The sequence below is a fragment of the Scomber scombrus genome, chromosome 24, assembly GCF_963691925.1.
Source record: "Scomber scombrus chromosome 24, fScoSco1.1, whole genome shotgun sequence".
NCBI lineage: Eukaryota > Metazoa > Chordata > Actinopteri > Scombriformes > Scombridae > Scomber > Scomber scombrus.
Window position 1 is genome coordinate 7,418,854 of NC_084993.1, and position 21,442 is coordinate 7,440,295.

Genomic DNA, 21,442 nt, shown 5'->3' on the forward strand with positions numbered 1-21,442 from the left:
CAAATGTAAAGACTCAAGTGAAGTACAAGTACCTCAAAATTGTTGTTATGTACAACAATGTCCTGGAGTAAATGTAACTTAGTTAGCTTCCAACACTGACGGTAGGAGAAGTTGTAACGTTATTATCATTATTTAAGAAGCAGTCTTAGAGTACTTTAGATACATGTTGTCTTTTTTCTTCTATTTAAAGCGTAATAGAGTACCTAGAATAAATGTATTATTATTATAACTGTTATTATCATTGTTTTTTTTAACAACAATGTTGATAGTTTTTTTTAACTCACCTCTCTACTTTTCATTCTTTACAAACGTCGCCATCTAGTGGACAAATAAGTGAACAACACTAATGGTTTTTATGTGTCGTCATCTTCATGCGCCTGTCTTTCTAGTCGCCGAAACATGTGAAGAAAAACATGGGGACTCGGTTATTTTGACATTTTTAAGTGCTGCTTATCTTAAAATTCACATAACGTTTGTCGACGAAAGTGTAGCTTTTAATAACTTTACGAGTCTGTGTGTAACTAAAAGTAATTAATTAACGCTACTTTTTTAGGTAGTTTTGCTCGTATGGATAACACAGAGGGAAATGCCATTGACATCCACGGAGATGAGGAGATTATTGAAGTTATCGACCTGGACGACACAGAGCCTGGTCCTGGTGAGTAGAAAACGTGTTAACCATCAGATCACACTGCTACTACTTGTTTTTGTACACTATTTCTGGCAGCAGGTCTGCACACCATCAATAAGCCTCAACATATTTAAAGGATGATTTCAGTTTTTTAAGTGTATCAACACAGTCAGATGTCCAAATGCTCACTGACACATGTTTTTCTTGCTGTAAATCCTTCCTCTTGTTCATCCTGACTATTAAAAAATCCCTTAATAATGCACCTGATGGTTGTTTTAAGACACATTTAAAAAATTGTGAACCTATTTTTTAACTTTTCTATAAAGAAGTTCATATTTTTAATTGCTCTCTTCCACTTACAGATGATTTGGCCGATGACTTGGAGGATGTCGACTTCGAAGAGCCCGGAATGGCAGATGATGATGAAGGCTGGGAGACGGAGGATGAGATGGAAGCGGACGAAGAGCAAGATGACAGCGAGCTCACCTTCTCCAAACACACAGGTAGCATCCTGCTTCTGTGTTTGTGATGTTAGTATCAGACACATTTGAGTCTGTTAAAGTTTAGTTTGTTGTTTTTTTTGCTTGTATGTGCAGGCTCTGTGTTTTGTGTGAATTTGGACCCCGCCACAAACAGCCTGGCGATAACGGGAGGAGAGGACGATAAGGCGTACGTTTGGAGGGTGAGCGACGGAGAGGTGCTGTTTGAGTGCACAGGTGAGTGTTAATTAAAAGCAGGGTTGTTGAGATGTTCTTTATAAGTAAAAATTAACCCCTTGCTGGTGTTGAGGTCTATATCTGCACCAAAATACTAAAACAAAAGGAAAAAGGTTCAAATTTCATGTTCACCGTCCTGTTTTTTTATGGAAATAAGAAACCTACATCACAGCTTAAATGTCTGGTCAACAGTGAGGCACACAGCTCCTGCATTATTTTTCTCTTTTGGTTGTGAATGGAACATAACACCTCCCTATTAATCGGAAATGTGTCTTTACTCTTCTGCTACATAGCCTAAAAGCTCACTTTTTCTCATCTACACCAATACACCATGCCTCGTTTATGGATTCCTCTTTGAAAATGCTCTAATTTGGGTGTCAGAAATGCAAACTTAGTGTAAACAGATGGCCAAAACGTGAAAAAAAAGATAAAAATGATCAAAATTGGTCGGTTTAAATTCAGTTTATAGATTATATTTTAAAATTTCTTCTCTCTAAGAAAACCTGCTCTGATAGATTCATTTTCCTTAGTAGTCACAACAAAACACCACCAACAACTGTATTCTTTACTGATAAACTCCAATGAACAAGCAAGTAAGCCCATGTTACCTTTTGTTTACATTCTTGTCCCTTTCACATTGAGGAGCAGGAACATAGCAACATAACAAACAGAAATCTAGCAACAAAAAACATCTCCTGGTGTTTCCCTGTAGCTTTGAGCACATTAATACACATGATATCACAAACTGAAATCATCATTGTGGAAGTGAATTCATCTCCAGTCTACTTTTTGCCTCCCCAGGCCACAAAGACTCTGTGACGTGCGCCGTGTTCAGCCACGACTCCTCCATGGTGGCCTCGGGCGACATGAGCGGCATGATTAAGGTTTGGAAAGTCGAGACCAAAGAGGAGATCTGGTCCTTCGAAGTGGGAGATCTGGAGGTAAAGGTTTCAGCTGAAGAGAATGTGTATTTTATGTAAAGCGTGCATTATGTTGTTATGTTTACAGTTTCTGCATCTGTAAGCACTTGTGTGAAGTCTTTTTTATTGGGCCTGGAGGAATTTATGAGGAAATAAGAGAGGCTGAGAATTAGTGGTCCCGTGGGGGGGAAGCGAGTGATCAGACTCCTTTCTTAACCGCTGCTGCTGAGTCACCCTTTAGCAAGGCACACAACCCATAATCACTCAATAAGGGCTTGCTCGGTAAAAGTTACAAACTGTGTAAACTGCAGTGGATGGCAGAGGGGAAATAATAAATCGGTGGTCGTCTGCCCGGCTTCCTCCGCAGTGGTTGGAGTGGCACCCGTGTGCTCCGGTGCTGCTGGCGGGAACAGACGACGGCAACGTGTGGATGTGGAAGATCCCCTCAGGAGACTGTAAAACCTTCCAGGGCTCTGCGTGCCAGGCCACCCGCGGCAAAGTCCTTCCCGATGGTAAGAGAGACTAAAAGAAGAGGAGATCTGTCAGATGCTTTAGAATATTCATAATCATTAACTTTTAAAGTTGAGACACATTTTAAAACAGATGTAGAAAGAAAGCGATAACTTATTGTTAATTAATTTCACTTTAATGTGTATTTTTCATCCCCTATCTCCAGGTAAGCGGGCTGTGGTGGGTTACGATGATGGGACCGTGCGTGTGTGGGATTTGAAGCAGGGAAACGCCTGCCACGTCATCAAAGGTGAGTGTGGCGTTTCTCAGATTACCTTACAATTTCGGGGGGTTTCTGTAGAAATTACAGTAAGAACAACAAGGAGATTTTCTACCTTGAAGATTAGTGCGTGTTGGAGTGATTCACTTGAAAACATCTGATGCTATTCAGCTGCTCCAACCACAATGGGAAAGTCATTCTTCCACTTAGCGAGAAGACATAGCAGAGCTAAGAAGTCAGTGAGTAATGAGCTAATTTTAGTTTAGGTTTGACATAAAAGGAATATAAACAGCAGCTTCATAGAATAGAGCTTCACTCACAAATTTGTATACAAAGAGACAACAACAGTAAATCAGAGGCAGTAAGGGGAAACTATTAAAGTATCAGACATAAATCAAATGAAGAGTTACAACCCAATAAAACAGCCAACAGCAACAAAAATACACAGTGGAATCTAATGTTCCCAGCCAACTAACTCTGTTTTTGGTAACGAGAGTTGCAATGTAAAGTTTCTGCTCTGCATGAATTCATTTAACATTACTGCAGGTCAGGATGGACACCAGGGGGCACTCACCTGCCTCGCATGCAACAAGGACGGCTCTCTGGTGCTGACAGGGTCAGTGGACGGCTGGGCCAAGCTCATCAACCCAGCCACGGGCAAGGTGGGTGCCATGACAACGCAACAGCAGATACACAAGGGGAAAACAAGTCTGTGTGGTGATGGTCACATGACTCGTAAACCATATCCTGCTGGTTTTGTATTCTTTGTAGGAGTTAAGTGTTTTTCAGCCGATTCTAATTGTTTTTTTTGGGGGGGGGGGGTTGTTGTGTGTGTGAAGGTGGTCGGAGCTTTCTCTGTGGAGGGAGACATAGCCAAAGGATCGAAAGACAATGAAGAAACCAACTCTGTTGAGTCTGTGGGATTCTGCAACATGTGAGTGAGAGTTACATTTAGTTTTTAGTTCATATAATAGTTTAATGCATTCTAACCACGTCAATGCATGTGTTGAACTGCATTCATTTTAAAGTAGTGCTATGTGATTTTTTACCTTTCTACACTTAAATAGCAAAGGATGGAACAGTCACTTTGAGCTTAAAATGTTTGCTTGTTCTTAAATTTGAGGACTTGCTGCTTTTTTCAGCCTATATGATTGACAGTTGAATGCCTTTGAAAGTTTAATCAGACAAAATATGCAATTAGGTTCTGAGGCACTTCAGATTAATTAAAATGATAATGGGAGTCAACACAGAACTTAATTTCATAGAAGTGCCCGAGGGCAGATCCATGATAAAGAGAATTTTACAGGAACATTTTACCTTTTCAGAGTGTCGCAGCTCTGCTTCAGCTCCTGAACTTGTGTCATCTCTCTCTTGTCTTTCGCAGCCTGCCTCTCGTAGCTGTAGCTTACCTGGACGGGACTCTGGCTATATATGATATCTCCACGCAGAGCCTGAGGCACAGGTGCCAACACGAGGTAACCAGAGTGCAGAGAGAGCGTCTCTGTTTGTGTGTGTTATATATTTAGTTCCACGTTTGTTTAAAGCACAGGAAAGTTTCCATACATGCATTCTCACTTGTCTTAACTTGTGTAGAGGCTTGGCAGATGTTTCCTAGTCTACAAGTCTCCTAGCAACCACATTAGTGCCATCTGTGAGGTCCAGTTGTTGATTTGCAGATAATGCCTCAACAGATGGATGAGGTGACACCTGAAGGAGAAATTCCAATTAAGGAATATATTTAAATTATTATTGTCAGTGTGTTACAGTAATACAATGATAGCAGTTGTCGCCTAAGAAGAAGAAGAAGATGAAGACATTCAGGCTGGCTGCCAGAGTCTGTTTATTAACCCGCTGTTCTTCCCTGTGTTCCTCCAGGCGGGCATTGTTCACCTGCAGTGGGAAGAGTCTTCTTCTGTGGTGTCCACCTGCAGTTTAGACGGAGTGCTGCGCCTGTGGGACGCTCGCACCGGCAACATGGTATCAGAGTACCACGGCCACAACGCAGAGATCCTCGACTTCACCATCAACAGGTGCAACTCTGCCACTAGATAGAGAAAGTGTTGTATCATTCAACACACTCCACCCACTGATGCTTTGCTTTACAGAAGTTTGGGTATCACACAAGAACTTGAATGACTCAAAACTACAGTATTCTGGGTTTTTGTTGCTTTATTTGAAAATAAAAACTGCAATTCATATAATAGCATTCATTCATTTCTACATCTCAAATCTCTATGGAAATACATGAAGTGTGCTTACGGTGGTAACCAGCATGAGGCTGCCTCCTTTGGTCTTCCACCTGCTAATAAACTGACTGAAGGATAATCTTTTAACCACTGAAGTCATTTATAATGACAAATATATGATTTTATTAATGTTATTTTTAATATGGTTTTGTTAAGTTTTGGACTGTTGCTCAAAACCTAAAAACTTTTTTTTTTTTACTCCAAATGATTGATAGGTTAATTGATAGTGTAAATATTTTCAGGTGCAGCATTAGTGAATGTAATTTTAGTCATTAAAGCCACATGAGATTATGTATTTTTCACAATTTTCTGAAATGTAAATTTACTATATTGTACCGATACTGCATTTTTTACCTACCCCTCAGCTTGTTGTCTCTCTTGATCTCAGCCTGACTGTCCTTGTCTTCATTTCTCTCACAGGGAAGCAACTCTCGTAGTAACGGCCTCAGGAGACAACCAGTCGAAAGTCTTCTGCCTCCAAAGACCCGATCGGTAAAAAGAGAGAGAGGGAGAGAGAGCTGCAAGAAAAGGAGACGGAGAGGAAACATTTCAGGAAATCAAGCAGAGACATTTGCTGATCAGACTTTTTGTTCTCTGACAGCAGAAAGAGTGTTTTTCCTTCTCCTCAGGATTTTAACATGTTGCGTGGTGTTTCCATCTTATCTGACAGGCCTCAGCTGTGCTTTTTGTAGCTCAATGGGCAGACACATAAGCTTATTTAATCACAAGTTAAGTAGCTGAGAAAGGTTTTGATCTGATTTGAATGACCAATCCAGATCTTTTTTGTCTACGCCAAAATTTCAAACCTATCCTCTAAAACAAACTGTTCCTCATGACTTAACTCTAAGTACACTCATATGCGAGAATCTGTGAGACTAAACAAAGTGAAATTCAAAGAGTGATGCATCGTAGCATCCTGTGTTTGACATCCGTTTTGATGTTCTCTCTTCTGCTAAGTTTTACAGATAACAGTCATCAAAAAGGGGATTTCCTTTGGTCTAGATAATATTTTTTCCTTAATTAGAGATTTTGTTGGCAGAATTTCTCCCCCGAGGGTGTGTGTGTGGTCTTCCAGCTCTCAGACAGATATCTGCGTTATCTCGCCACAATTTTGATGTAAATACAATATGATAAATAATATACTTTCTTCTTGGTAATCATTAAAAAAAACATGAATTCTGAGTCATCTGTTATTCCTTCCTTTTCAAACTGTTAAACTTCATCTGCATCTGAGAGGGTTGTTTATGGTTTCATTTATTTTTTGCCAGTGTTCACATCACTTAAGTTATCACATCTGATAAGACACAGATGCATTATGAAGCAACGAGGTCATATAAGGACACATTGGAAATGATTAGTTTTGTAGGTCATGGTGACGTGGAAGGCCTACAACCTACATTAACATCTGAATTTAAAGTGATCTCTTGGCTTGTTTTGTACTGTAGATGGATTTAGATCCATTGTTATCAGATGTGAGTAAAGAGGTATGTTGAGTCAGTCTACTCTGCAGATGACGGGAACCTTAATGAAGTAGATCTTCCCAAAAATGCAGTGTAGATATGATTAAAGGTAGGAAAACTATGATTGTGAAAGTGAGGACTGTAAGTGGAAGAAGCCAGAATAATTTTCTGATGTCATCGTCCTGAAACCACAAACATTTTAACATCTAATTTAGTTTTATATTAATATAATGGATGTGTTCATCTTTAGCCCAAGGTGCCTTTATTACAAGATAAATCAGATAAAGTCATATATCCTTCTGTCTGCTCTCTACAGTGGCAAATATACGTCTTCTTTTGGTAGTAAGCCAAACGGATTTATCTTATATACGCATGTTGTATATAAGCTTTCTGTCTTCCTGTCATGTGGAACAGAAGCCACCCTTGGGCCACCAACCAGAAACATATTTTAACTTGATCACTTTAGGAAAACGATAGTTCAGTCTGTCTTCTGCTCTGCTTTGCTGCCAGACAGAAACATTTATTCTATGGTGATGTTTTTAACTACATTTTTTTCTTTTTGATGGTATTGAGTTTCACAGCCATACACATACATATAAACAATGTCTAAAACATTAAATGTGGGTATTTTTCTTGGCCAAGGCGCCTGACAGCAGAGTACGGAGGCCCAATGTGGACAAAATGCACTTAAAATGTAATATTTAGATAAATTATTACATGTGTGCTGAGACCAGACATTCATGAACGAATAAAGGAAAAATACGCAGTTGGGAAATAAAGTGAGCTATTAAAAGACAGAAGAGTAAAATAAATTTAGCTATAATTAATTGTATTAATGGAATGTCAAAGAAAAATTATTAAAGCTTTATATGTCTTTTACATCCCATTTTAATTATTTCAAGAACAGTATTATCTATGAATGTAATCAGTTTTTTAACCTGTGTGATATCCCTTTAATACCTATTGTCAGTTTACATATAAGTTTGAGAGACAATGTGCAATAAATACAGGGATTAGTAACAAGATGGCATGTCCATTAAACCATTGATAAAAGGACCAGCCCTCCAAAAGTGTATTTACACATGTATATATCTATTTTTCTATATATATACCAAACCCTAACCCCTAACCCCTAACCCCTAACCCCAAACCAAAATCTTTAGCGTGAGAAGAGTCAGATTTATACCTATCACAGTCACCTCAGTCTATATGTAACGTTGTCAAACAATTACACTTTCTATAGCAACTGCCTTGACCCATATTTCCCATAATCAGGAAGTTCACCAGGCACTGCGCCTCTTGTTGCTACGTCAATATTTAAATACAGGCCAGAGTGCCAGAAGGAGGATGTATGTTCATATTTGTGTATATGCATGTGATTTATTTGCTAACGTATACATCTGTGCGTACACGCAAGGATCCTGTTGAATGATTATTGCACTTTATGGGATTGTTTCTCATGGAAAAACAGCTCAGCACTGACTCACAGCTTTGCAATCACTTGTGTAAGTAGTTATGAGATGAAGAGGGGAGTCAGAGCTATGATCGGTTACCCAGACCCTGATAAAGACCAGACTTGGCCAAAACATCTGAACAGAAAGGAAACTGCCTGTGATTCAGTATAATATATGGCATCCGAACATCACTCCTCCCAGCTCCTCTTTACCCCACTTCACCATCTATACTATATACACCTTACTACGTGAGCTAATGGAGCGCTATCTCTGTATTTATTTGCAAACCACTCAAAAAGTCTTGTTTCAGGGCCAAAGTCTGGTCTGCCTCTTAACCTATATTGTTTTCCTGCGTATTCTGCTCCCTCCTTTCCGTTCGTCTGTCCTTCACTTCGAGGAAAAACAACCGTCAATCAGTATCCTGTGCACAAGTGCTTCTTCCTTGTACCTGTATTCTCAGCTCTTGCAGTCATTGTATGTCTTGTGTACACACATAATTCATCCACATAAGCAGGCAGTAAAACACTTCCATGCAACATGTTTGTGTACTTTTAAAGGCATTGTTTAGTTTGATTGCATTTTTAGATTCACGTTCATATTCTAAATATGCCCAAGCACGTGTTGCACCTGTGAAGTGTTGTGTTCAGTGGCAGCAGGATATTTTCCTCATCTGTCATTGTGGTGTGTGTTTGGCCTCAAAGGTCAGCCTGTGTGAAGACAGAGTGACCAGAAGGATTATCACCTTTAAAGGGATCAACCTCGACGGGGGCCCAAACGCCTCATCTATTAAATTGCAGCTCATATTGTCTGCAGGCAACAGATGCTGAACAAATTGGCTGAGTACAGAAACAGGTGCCGGTGCCAAGGTAAATATGTGTGGAGGAAGAGGAGGCAAATGACAAACCCATTAAAAATACATCTGTTTTATAAAAAGTGAGCCAGAAAAAAAACACTTTTGTTCAACATTTGCAGAGATCAGGACAATAATTGATTAGAAAACAAAAAAAAGATATATACATGTTGCTAAGATGGGTTGAATTAAATAAGATAGATAAGATACATTTTATTTATAGGGACAATTGTGGCTTTAAAACACACTTTTCACTCTTCTAGTCTCTTCCATTGAGAAAGAAAAGTGGTATCCCTCTAGCAACAAAGCTTTGATCTAATAGCCAGTTGAGATGACTTCATGCACCTTTAATTAATCATATTACATTCTATTTTTCGATTGTGTATTTAAAAAAAAATCATGATGATATCATTGATTTATTGTTGTGTCGGCCTGGTGTTCCAGGAAAGCCAAGATGCTCCATCTCCTCCTTTGTAATGTGAAGATGTTGTGGTTTCATGTCCAGCTTGTCCTCCCTGCGTAGTGTCTTCCCAGACGCATCCAGGCTCAGGAACGTTATGTTTAAAACCATTATCTTACTGGAGCTCGTCCATCTCTACCAGCACCAGCTCTGCTTCAAACTATCAGTGAAGGAGTCTTCCGTGTTTGGCTAACAGAGCAGGTCAACAGCGGCCTTTCCATCCAAAGCTGTGTTTAAATATGAGACGGATGTGACAGCTGTTATGAATTCAGACGTACACACTGTAGTATGTATATATTTATCTCTGCCCCTGGGGCAAATAAAAGGAACAAATACATCCTTGCATTTGCTTTAACCTACTTAGAGTATGGCTGACAGTCACAACGCAGTACAAGATGAAAAGTTTTAATCCTAAATCACAAGACATTTTAGAAAATATGCATATTTGCTTTCTTGAGAGTGAAGTATTGAGCTGTCACAAGGAGGTAATCACTACACCAAAATGTTATTATTAACTGGAAATAGTTAGCGTTGGCACATAAATCCACATAAAACCACAACTCTGTTTTTAGTTGTATGTTTATGTCAGCTTAAACAAAGAAGAACATGATTAATAGTTCACTTTCATGAAGCTGATATGTTGTTCTGAATTTTTTGTTTCAAATCATTATGCTATGCTAACTTTATTGCTAACTAACTTACTGACTATATCATCTAACTCCTCAAAAGAACAGAGAGAAGAATAGAAAATATGATTTTCTTTCCCCAAAATGTTGAATTATTCCCACAGTAGACATCACTTCAACTGATGTTTTTGAATATCCTTTCTCTTTCACTTTCTGTGGGCCAAAGATAGCAGCTACGCTTTGAACCATAACCACTGGAAGTGAGAGCTGTCTATTTCAACACCCGCCTAACAACCCAAATAAGGATTCGCTTTTCAGAGAGTAGATATTGCAAATCTTGCTGCACCTTTTTTAGTTTCTATATTGTGTCTTGTGTTTTTCTAATTTCCTGTTGACAAGGTATATGGCAGGAAACCCAAACTGTATTGGCACGTTGACCGAATGCAACCCATTTTCTTAGAATTTCAAAATGCATCTCTCAGTTCATCCCCACCTTAAAATTGGCCTACATTTCATAAGATTCAAGTGCTTTTATTGTCAAGTTTGTGCTACAACAATATTTACTAAATCTTAAAATGCAGAAGTCATGAAAACTCAAGTTTGCAGGATATAAAGGGCAACGATCACTGAAAGTCTGACTTCTACTCCTGTCCACATTTTTAAAGATGGCAGTTGCGGTCCCTGATATGAGCAAATTGGGCAAGCGCCCAGGGTGTCATGACTCATGGAGGGCGGCACGAGCTCTTTTCTATAGCAGTTTTCTATTATTTGCACGTCAAGTCAATCTATTACTCTGTTGTGCACGCTTGCTGAGGTGGTGACGCATGCCAAGAAGCTGTGAGAGAAGGAGAGAGGGGGACAGTTCACCTTTGGGTCACCCTACTGGAACGGGCAGGGGGGAACGGGAGATCCACTTAATAGAGCAATACTCTAATGGAATTAGTGGGCTAAAGTCAGTCACACCTCCACTTTCTTCCAAATAAAGCACATTTCTTTCATAATATTATAAATACAGGCCTGTAGTTCATGCACATTTTTATTTTTCTGGGTTCTGTGAAATGGCTAAAAAAATAGGTAATATAAAATGAATCTGTGCACCTCCAAGGTGAATTGGTTTAGTCTTAGTATCAATCATGAAATAGGGGAGCAGATTTCATATGATGACATCATTGATGATTTTTTTCAAGGAAGGCCAGAAGGGTCAGGCTTTAGTTGGCTTTGTGCCATTTAAACAGTGTGTTTGCTGTTCTAAGTTCAATAGTGTAATAATTAGATTCTCTTTGGTGTGTTTTCCCATTTGTGTAAGAAGGGTGGGTCTCGCCCAGGGCGTTATTCAAGCTAGAACCGCCACTGAAAGATAGTAATGTCTATACAACAATTTGTCGCTTGAGAACTTTTTTTACTGCATGTTGCACAGTATTAGGCACATTTTCATGTATTGTAAATGTGCAAAAAAGGAGAAAATTGGATGGTTAAAATATACTTTTTGGCTTTAAATGCCTTGATTCTCTAACTGAGCTTTTAGTTGTGGGAAATCAAAAACATCATGATGCATGTTGCACAAGTTCTGTAGAAGCATGGGAGGCATACAGCAACAGTAGGTGTGAAACCAAACCACATGCCATGCTTCCTGATGTTGACCTGCAATGCTCTCATCAGTTTCAGGTTGCGGTGATCACAGCTATCTTCTTCTATTCATGGACGTGCACTGCAGTTCTGGACAATGCAAAAAAAATATTAGTAGGTGAAGGGGTAGTGGACACTGCTGCCTTATCCTTTGCATTACCAGCGACTCCCCTGAAAAAGAAAAAAAAAAGAAAAACAGAGATACTATATAAGTTTTTCCCCCTCCTCCTTTAGTGTGCACTTCCCCTTTGAAGTATGGGAGGGGAACACACTTACGGCATTTGCTCTCTCCCTCGTCTGTGGTAAAGGTCTTGAAAAGGCTGTTGTGGTGGAGTAGACTGATAGGATATGAAAGCACAAGAAGTTTGTGGTGAGGACGACACTTTGTGGATATGTCATGATCACAGCTGTCATGAGCGTGATGAGTAACTGTATTTTAACTGAATTTCTGCTGGTAAACAACACACAAGTGGACCGTTCCTCCTCAGAAGGTAACTCTCACTAGTTCCATTTCTTTGTGCTCATATTATGCAAGATATCATTACGTTTTTAATTGTATTATTGATGCTTTGTGACATTAGTTTCTACATTACATAGATATAGATTGCATGATTGCAAATTATTTGAACTATTTATATCACATTACACCAGACACTGTGGCTCCTTTTACAAACACCTCTGGGAAAATGGTTTTAAAATACATTTTGAAAGAAACTTAAATTTCAAATAAATCCACGACTAGAGAGAAAGCAAAAAATTAATTAAGCATTGTTGAAAACAGAATTTCATGGTGTATTAACCTTCTATAGACAGTATTTGCTGTAGCCGTAACAGGACTTTGATGTCATAAAACTCACATGACTGAGCTTGCCTATTTGTGCTTTTTATATGTATGTTGACATTGTAAATACTGGCATGCATCAATATATGTTTTCAATGTAATTATCTTAAACAATGCTCACTTTTAACATTAAAACAGTTGTTGCACAGCTTCAGACATTTCTCCTGCTTTAAAAGGTTAGGCTAAATATATGTTACAATGTACCTAAACTGAGATAACCAGGGAATTAACCCAGTCATAATAAAGAACATCACAACGCATATAGACATAAAGCTAAGAGTAATATAGAAGTTTGGTTTATTGTCGTTCACTGTGAGAATCTGCAAACATTTGCCACCTCACAATAAACTGCTGTGTTTCATATAAGAGTGTTACATTATCTTTAGGACACATATCACTTTCTAATAGATACAAAGGGAGGTGTAACTCCAGATTCCCAGCTGATTAATTATTTAATGACTGCAGCTTCACGGCCATTAATATGTGCTCTTATCATGGCTGTGAGCTAACAAAGTTGTTTCACAAATTTGTTTTATTTTCATACGTAAAGATTTCAAAGTGAAAATACAGAAGAATACAAGTGAATATTGCCATAATTAACATTCTTTATCATTCATAATTTAGAGTTTGGTCAAGAAAAGAAGAGGAAATGATTATGTTTGTGTCAAAGTAACCCGGTTTTTGTTTAAAGAATTTTGTAAACTACACACATGTAATATACAACATGTGTGATTCTTAAAAATCAAAAGCAATGCTACATTTTTGGTGGAAAGTGCGCAAGCTGTAAAGACTTATAATCACACCTTGAAGTGGAACGGCAGTCCACACCTTTACTCAAAGCGTTAACCAACTACTGTGTTAACAGTGTCACAGCTCTTGTCAATCAGATGCATTTGTCTTGGTTTTTTAAGCACTGAAGCTAATGAATATATTTATTTTTACCTTGGAAATGATCACTTTTGAAAATACTTCTTTTTTGTTGCTTATTAACAAACACATGAACTATTGCCAGGGAGGGTTTTATTTTAAACAATCTTATCCGATGTGATCTGTCTGCTTTTTCAAGAAAAAATGCACATAAACAGACACAGACAATGTGTATTACTAAACTGAAATAGTAAAAAGTATACCACTGTCTACTCTTACTTGAAGTTTCTGGCATTTTCCTTCATTTCCCGCTTCTTTTTTTTCTACTGACTTCTGGACACTGACTTCCTCCTCATCCCCTGAGATGCCGTTTTCTAAAACCTAAATATTCTTTATCGCCACATCATAGAGAGTTGTCTGAAATGTGGCAAAACTTCCTTTTATGGTTTAACCTAACACTCTCCTTGGCATCATGCTCTCTTCATTCTGATAATGAAGCTTTCGTTTTCTTTATTTAGCCACAATAGTTAGTAGTTTGCTCTAACAGTTGCATGACAAGACTTTAATTGACTCTTGAGCTCTGGAGGGTCACATCGCTTAAACTTGATTAAATGTTGTTGAATTTTACTGAATGTAGCTCCTAAACTGGCTTTCAAGAGCTTCCCATAGCTGTGGCTTGGCTCATACCAGCAGGCTGAATAAACAGATCTTCTAAAATAATTGATGGCGTACATGTGGCTCTCATGAATCTAACCATTACTCACACAAATACACATTGTGGTACTGACTAGGTATTTTTCTCCCTCTCTGGTAGCTGTATTACAACTGGATGAAGTCACCTACGATGGACTGCAACGACTCCCACACTCTGCTCTCAGGGGAGCAGCTAATCTACGCCATCACCATACCGCTGTCGACCTCCATCATCCTGGCCAACCTTGTCATCATCTTGGGCATCGCCTGGAACCGACAGCTCCACAACACACCCAACTACTTCTTCCTCAGCCTGCTAGTGGCTGATCTGTGCACGGGTGTGGCCCTTCCTTTCATACCACTGATGGGTATGAACAGGGAGTTAAGTTTTGGTTCTTGCCTTGTTGCTCACATCTTCCCAAACTTCCTCTTCCTGGCATTCCTTCTCAACCTGGTAATGGTCCACTATGAGCGCTTTATTTGCATTGTTGACCCCCTTCATTACAATAACTTGTGGATGCATCGCAGTTTTCCTTTAGCATTGCTTGTGGTGTGGACGCCACCACTCTTGTACGCATCGCTGCCTGCTTTTGGGTGGAATAACTGGACAGGGCCAGATTGGAACAGCTGTTGTGCAAGTAGCCAAAAATTAATCCCAGTCTCAAACTGTTCAACAAACGGTACCACCTGCTGCTCATACAGGCGAGTCTTCCCCAATGCTTTCATCTACCTAGAGGTGTACGGACTTGTTTTACCTGCGATTCTCACCATCGCTGGTATGACTGGCCGCGTTTTATGGATCACCCGTGGCCAACTGAAGGACATTTGCCGTCTCCATCGATCGGTGGAGCGGGGAAGTCAGGCCTCAGACCGAGAGCAGAGGCTGAACCTGCGGTACACTCGCTGCCTGGTGGCCGTGTCTCTAACCTTTCTCGCTTGCTGGGTTCCCTACCTCATTTACATGCACGTCTGCATAGCGGTCTTGATAACTGACACCAAGTGGAGCTCCACCACTCACATCGTGCTCTCTTGCACCGGTATCGGAAGCATGGCTGTGGTGCCACTGGTGCTCGGCCTCGCAAACAAGCAGTATACAGAACCTGCATACAAACTTTTGCAGAAAATCAGAGACAGGTGGAGGAGGAGAAGAACGCAGGAATCAGATGAGGTTGGGGTCTAAGATGAATCTGAAGATAACTGCAGGAAATAATGCAGCTGGATGAACTGCATTTCAGTAGCCTATAGATAGAGCCACCATGAAGAAAGATTGGTTTACAACTGCAAAAACATTTGCATTGATTTCTCTCACAATTTATTTATCAATGTTTTACCACCACCCCACTGTTTAAAAAAAATATTTTTTATACAGAGCTCTCAGTTTACCATGATATTTTTTTATAATTTATTTGACAATTTTACTGTATCTGCAGACTTAATTTAAAATATGTAGAGCTGGGCTGTTTTCAGGACTTTAGAACCAAACATTGTCTCAAATAGTACTGTACTTAAATACAGTGGTGCTTAGTATTCTATCATTTGCTATTTAGACAAAGATAAAGTACAGCATGAGGCTGATGGGACTATCATTACTTTTGCAAGTATTTAATCATAAATCAGATTATTTGACTATGAAAAGATGAGGGATTACAAAAGATATTACACATGTAATTTCAACAAAATTTCATCCATGCCATCCATGCAATAGCTGTCAAAACATTTCATGAAAAAAAAGGAAATGTCGTCCTCATTATGTTGCTAAATTTGAAGTCTAGGTATAGCTTAAATTAGTAGGGTTCATCCTCTAGGGAAAAATGTACAGTATATCCTCATTTCTTTTTGTGCTGCCGGTTCTGGACATCAGTTTGAGCCAGTTGTAGATTTGCTCCCATCTGTCACCCCCCTGGCTGCAATGTTTACTCCTACTTTCCCCAGCAGTGTTTATGATATACTGGTATGCAAGTTGAAGAGGGGAGGGGGATGCACCACAGTCCATAATACATCTACAAGACACGGGGGAGATTAAGGCTTCAGTAGGAGCACACAGGGGAAACATGAGCTTTAAACATGCTTGCTGAAAAATAAGAAATATGCTTGTTGAATAAATGAAAATCTACAAAGATCTTGCCATATTTGGATAAAATGTAACAGGAAGATGAAATACAGTAAAAGTGTGCTTGTGTTTAAAGGGAGACATCTGCTGCAAAATGCTTGTATTTGGAGACTAAAATGTGTTGCTGCTCTCATGGAAAATGTGATTTTTAATTGAGCCTTAAATAAACACAGAATATATGTCGTCTTATTTGCTTCCCCCAATCAAAAAAAAAATGTGGCTTTAAATGTGCAGTTAGTACATACGTGGGTGGAAATGAGACCACAAGAGCGAAGGCGAGCTGAGGAGGAAAAGGAGACTTTAATCAAATTAAACAGCAAACAAGCTCTGAACTGTTACGGGACATTAGGAGAGATGGGACATCATCATGGGGACAGGGTACAATGACTGTACGTCTTTTGTCTATATATTGCCTTGTTAACACCATGTTCCAGTTTGTTTTCCACATTTCAATATTGTAGAAGATGGAGGAGAACCAGAAAGGAAAAATTAAGACATGATCAGACTGTCTGGCTCCAGCTCCCCTGCTAATGACTGACTCATATCTTAATCAAGTAGTTAGCCTCTTGTCTTTTTATCTAACAAACACACTGTGCCCACCACACCCCTTTCACGTCTGGATGATAAATGAATAGCCAGCAGGTAGTTAGCTATAAAGAATGGAAACTTGGAAACAGAACAATGAACAAAACAAAATCCATGTTCTTTAAAGTTTATTAATTTGTTGTATATTCTTTTTTTAATTTGTACAAAAGTGTAAAAATGATAATTAGCTTTTTTCAGACTAGGCTTATTTCTTGGTCAGGGGCAGCTGCAAGGTATGTAATTCCTTCTAAAACAGGCAATTGTCATTTTGAAACTTTCTTTTTTTGTGTATTATTAGGCTACTGATATTTTTTTTTGGACAGAATCAGGCTAACAGTTTTTATGCTAAGCTAAGCTAAGCAGCTGCTGGCTACAGCTACATATTTAACACAAAGACATGAGCTCATCCAATCTAACTCTCCGGTAAAGAGTATAATTGTGTTTCATATGATGTGAAACTATTCCTTTCTTTGAGTTCAGTCTATATGTACATGTGTACGAGATTTATGGCAGGCATTGATGTATATTTATTGAATGTGTTCCATTGCAAATACATAAACTTGAATGTCTTCTAATTGCCTTGTGATTACTTTTATTTGAGGTACAACAGTGCAGTTGCAAATGAGAGACAGAAAACAATTCAGTTTTGGTAGTGTACAGGCTTGCAAATAAACATTTCACTGTTGCCATATATATTGTAAAAAGATGCAGAACATAGCACCACTGAAATACAGAAAAAAACAAGGAAACATTACCTCTCTGTATGTTCATGTTCTGACATTATAAAAAAAAAAAAGCAGAGCAGAAACACTCCAGTAAACAACTGCTTGATTGCACAAGTTCCTTGTTTTATGGTTGCCTTTATACAGTTAAATGGGTGGTTTTCTGTATCACATAAAAACAAAATCATCTTCCTACTACCTGAAGACAGCTGGGGGAAAAAACACTGATGGTACCAAGAGCACCACAAGTCTTTCCAAATGCAAACAAAGACAAGAAAACCTTTTTTAAAAACACCGCTCGATATAAACAAAGTGTCTCCAACCTCAAGCACGGATTCTAGGAAAAACGTTCAACCTGCCAAGAAGCCATTGTTAGACTGCTCACTCTACCAGATAGCACACAAACAAAGATTATTATTATCATAGTAAAAGTTTTAAGATGATACCTGAGGAATTTAACTTATTTTTTATTCACATTTTGTGGATTTACTCTAATGCTACAACCAGAGGAGGGATGGACAGTGCCTTTTAATCATCAGTGTAATGAGAGCTTTCAGACACAACTTTTCCTTCCTGCACTTCCACCCGGATCAGGAGACGTTTCTTGGAGCTGGGGTGCATTGGCGAGACATGTGTTGTTTCCGGGATAACGGTGGTTGCCAGGACGACAGTGGGTTCTGAGGTTCGTGGCCTCTCTGGCAGGTGTTTCTCTGACGGCTGATGAACGTCTGCGTGCAAGTAATGACTTGGATTGGTTGGTTTGCATTTAGATATCTGAGCGAAAGAGAGGTTTGATTTTAGTGCGACACATCTACATTCCTACATTTCCCAGAATTGTTTTCAACAACATCCCAACTGTGAAGATCTTAGCTATTTGGAAGTTTTGTACAATACATTTGCCATGAAACATGTCGGCATTGATTAGCTGCATTGCATTCTGGTTTATTGGAGGTTCATCAGGGTATACATTTGCATAACTTTATCCCAGATTTCTTTCTGGGATATCCTGTTGTAGGTCATTCAAATATTTTGTCTTCATTAAGTTCAAATGTGCTCAAAATCAGCAGAGAAGAGGAGGAAAAACACACCACCAAGCAAAGAATTGTTCAATTTCAGAAATGGTTCTCACCTGCTTGGCGCATGAAGTCGTTCATTCTTAACAGAGATGGAGCAGAAACAGGTGTTAGTTCAAGCATTTATACATGACTATATACTGATATGCTCACACTCCCCAGATCTACACCCACATCCCCTCTCTCACCTCTGCTCTTCGCCCTCCAGCAGCTTGCGGTAGGTGGCGATCTCGATGTCCAATCCCAACTTGAGGTTCATCAGCTCTTGGTATTCACGGATCTGTTTAGCCAAGTCCTGCTTAGCCCGCCTCAAGGCCTCCTCCAGCTGGGCAATGGTCTCCCGGGACTTCTCCAAGTTCTCGTCGCCCTCTGTCCTCAATTCATCGATTTCCTTCTTCAGGGTCTCCTCCTACAGAGAAAAGACAGAGAGAGGATGTCTAGATGAGAGGTTGGTTGGATGAATGAGGTGGTCCTGAGATCTATGAGTGTGTATCTGTGTGATCCGAACCTTCCTTGTGAGAGCCTCCAGGTCCCCGTTGAGCTTCTGGATAAGGCGAATCAAGTCTGAGATGTCCCTCTTTACATCACGAACTTCCTGCTCACGTTGTCCTGCTCTGGTAACCATGACATCCATCTGAGGGGGGACGATGGGAGAAAACATAAATACATTTTACCAACATTTGCACCTTAGAAGCTTTGAAACAGAAAAACTTGTAGGATCTGTTTAATAATACACAGATGTGAACAAATATGAAAACTAATCCGCTAATCCACTGCCTAAAATATTTCAAATCATCAATCATGGTGTCTTTTTCTTTTGTAAGCTTCCTCTTCCTCACCTTTTTCTGGTTCCAGAGCTCGGCTTCCTCCCTACTACGGGCGGCCATGTTGGCATACTGCTTCTTGACATTCTCGATGATCTCGTCCATGTCCAGCGACCGTTTGCTGCTGTCACGTAACACCACTGTCTCGTTCTGGATGAGCGACTGCATCTCTTTGATCTCCTGCGGGGGGGAGACGTGAGGACAGCTGAGTTAAGTGGGAAAAACAAACAAAAATTGAACTTAAAATACAATAAATCTCATCATTACCTCATCATAGCCAGCCCTGCGGAAGTCCAGCTTCCCTGCCAGGTCTTCCAGCTCCAGAGCCTGATCTACTAAATCCAACTGACCTTCATCAACCTCCTATTACACACACATTAAACACACATGTACATGCATAAGTAAAGGATGCCCAGATGGCATAATGTGAAGAAACTGCTTGCAAAACAATACAATTGATCAACCTACCTTTTTGGTGACAACAAATTCATTCTCCAGATCAGTCTTCTTTTTCATCTCATCCTCATACCTGAAAACAAACAACAACAAAGATTAATTTGCTGACATACACTTGGGTTCTTGAAGAAATTAGCCATTCAATCAAATCAGCTGCTGACTTCTTTTTGGTGTCCAACACTTCCTCCTGGTTCTTGAGCAGCTCAGCCTTGAGCTTCTCTTGGTCACGCAGCAAGTTCTCGATCTGCTGCTCCAGCTCCATCTCCAGCTGTTTCACAATGTCGTTGACCTTCCCGTCGTAGTCCTCCTGCTCCTTGAGGATCTTCAGCTTCGTGTCCAGCTTTTGGTTCTCGTCCTCCTGCATTTTCATCTGAGGCAGGAAGAGAGAAAATGGACAGGAGCATAAATGCATGTGGAAGAGTGATTGAATACTATGCAAAAAATATATTATATTATATTAAAATGAGTCTTAGATGCCTCAAGAAGTTGTTTATTGTCAAATATATTAACTACATGATGTCTTTCTCTTTGTTGCCACTCAGCAACAATGAACTGAAGCTTGAATTTAGAGATCTCAAATTTGAGCACAAGGTGGCGTCCTCCATTCACTTCAAACACTATTTACGTTAACTGAAGTTTGCATATAGAGACACTTCATGTCCTCAGGCCACACATTTTACTACAGACTAAGGCTGGAATCAATCCAGACTCCAGCATCAGAAACGGGTTTACAAAGACTTAATCCTCTATAAAGACCTATTCTGGCTTTGAAAAAACCCAGAAGCCGTTACATAAAAAATAAAAAGTCAAGTTAAGAATACACAAGGATGACAAGTTACATAAAATAATAAGAATGTTTATAACATAATAGCATAGCCAACCAAACTAAATAAAAAAGAATAGTTTACCCTGTATTCGTTCTGTTTTTGATTTAACTGATTTATTAGTCAAATTTAAAGTAATTATAATTAATATAGCCGAAATATTATAACACAGACATTTAGCTTGTTATTTATCAATTTAATCTTGATGTAAATTTAAGAACAGACCTTATCAATCAACCTGACGAACTTGTCATTGAGTCCAACCATGTCGTCCTTCTCCTTGGATTTGCCAGAGGAGTCGATTTTTTCAATCGGTTTGCTTTTGGCCGGTCCTGAACGGCCGGGGGCATAGGACTGGCTGCTGTAACCTCCTGGTTTAGACATACTGAAGCGTTAAACAGCGAGATGAAGTCTCAAAGCTGGGCAGGTGAGCGGTGAAGGTACCTCCAGAGCGCCACATCACCTGCTTTTAAGGTGAGGAGGACCAACCATCACCTCCCCAAAACTCTACTGGCATCCAATCAAAAGAAGAAAAGTACAAAATTACAGGGAGAAAAACAAAAGAGTCAAGGTGAAATACTTGAATTTCGACCCCGAACCTGTTTGTTCAGGTGTGGTGTTGGGTACCAGGACCAATGGCATCACTTAGGGGCGGACGCGCGCGTAAAAAAACAAGTATAAAAACCCACCTGTATCCTTTACATCCATCAGGTGACTTTCAAGCTTGA

At 39.5% G+C, this 21,442-nt stretch overlaps 3 protein-coding genes across 3 annotated transcripts; 2 read left to right on the forward strand and 1 right to left on the reverse strand.

Moving 5' to 3' along the window:
- The first annotated feature begins 567 nt into the window (after positions 1-567).
- aamp (angio-associated, migratory cell protein) lies at positions 568-6,425 on the forward strand. The gene is made up of 11 exons (XM_062414792.1): positions 568-658; positions 994-1,134; positions 1,228-1,347; positions 2,149-2,288; positions 2,635-2,779; positions 2,944-3,027; positions 3,544-3,659; positions 3,837-3,931; positions 4,382-4,472; positions 4,873-5,027; positions 5,664-6,425. The coding sequence occupies exons 1-11, from the start codon at positions 568-570 to the stop codon at positions 5,737-5,739; spliced, it is 1,254 nt and encodes a 417-aa protein (XP_062270776.1). The 3' UTR covers positions 5,740-6,425.
- A 5,717-nt stretch (positions 6,426-12,142) lies between these two features.
- On the forward strand, positions 12,143-15,349 carry LOC133976563 (G-protein coupled bile acid receptor 1-like). The gene is made up of 2 exons (XM_062414784.1): positions 12,143-12,210; positions 14,242-15,349. The coding sequence occupies exon 2, from the start codon at positions 14,257-14,259 to the stop codon at positions 15,298-15,300; it is 1,044 nt and encodes a 347-aa protein (XP_062270768.1). The 5' UTR covers positions 12,143-12,210; positions 14,242-14,256; the 3' UTR covers positions 15,301-15,349.
- A 3,445-nt stretch (positions 15,350-18,794) lies between these two features.
- LOC133976543 (intermediate filament protein ON3-like) lies at positions 18,795-21,098 on the reverse strand. The gene is made up of 7 exons (XM_062414762.1): positions 20,940-21,098; positions 20,052-20,260; positions 19,903-19,963; positions 19,702-19,797; positions 19,450-19,614; positions 19,119-19,244; positions 18,795-19,019 (listed from the first exon to the last, which is right to left on the reverse strand). Exons 1-7 carry the CDS (start codon positions 21,096-21,098, stop codon positions 18,795-18,797), a joined length of 1,041 nt encoding a protein of 346 aa, XP_062270746.1.
- Positions 21,099-21,442: the final 344 nt, after the last annotated feature.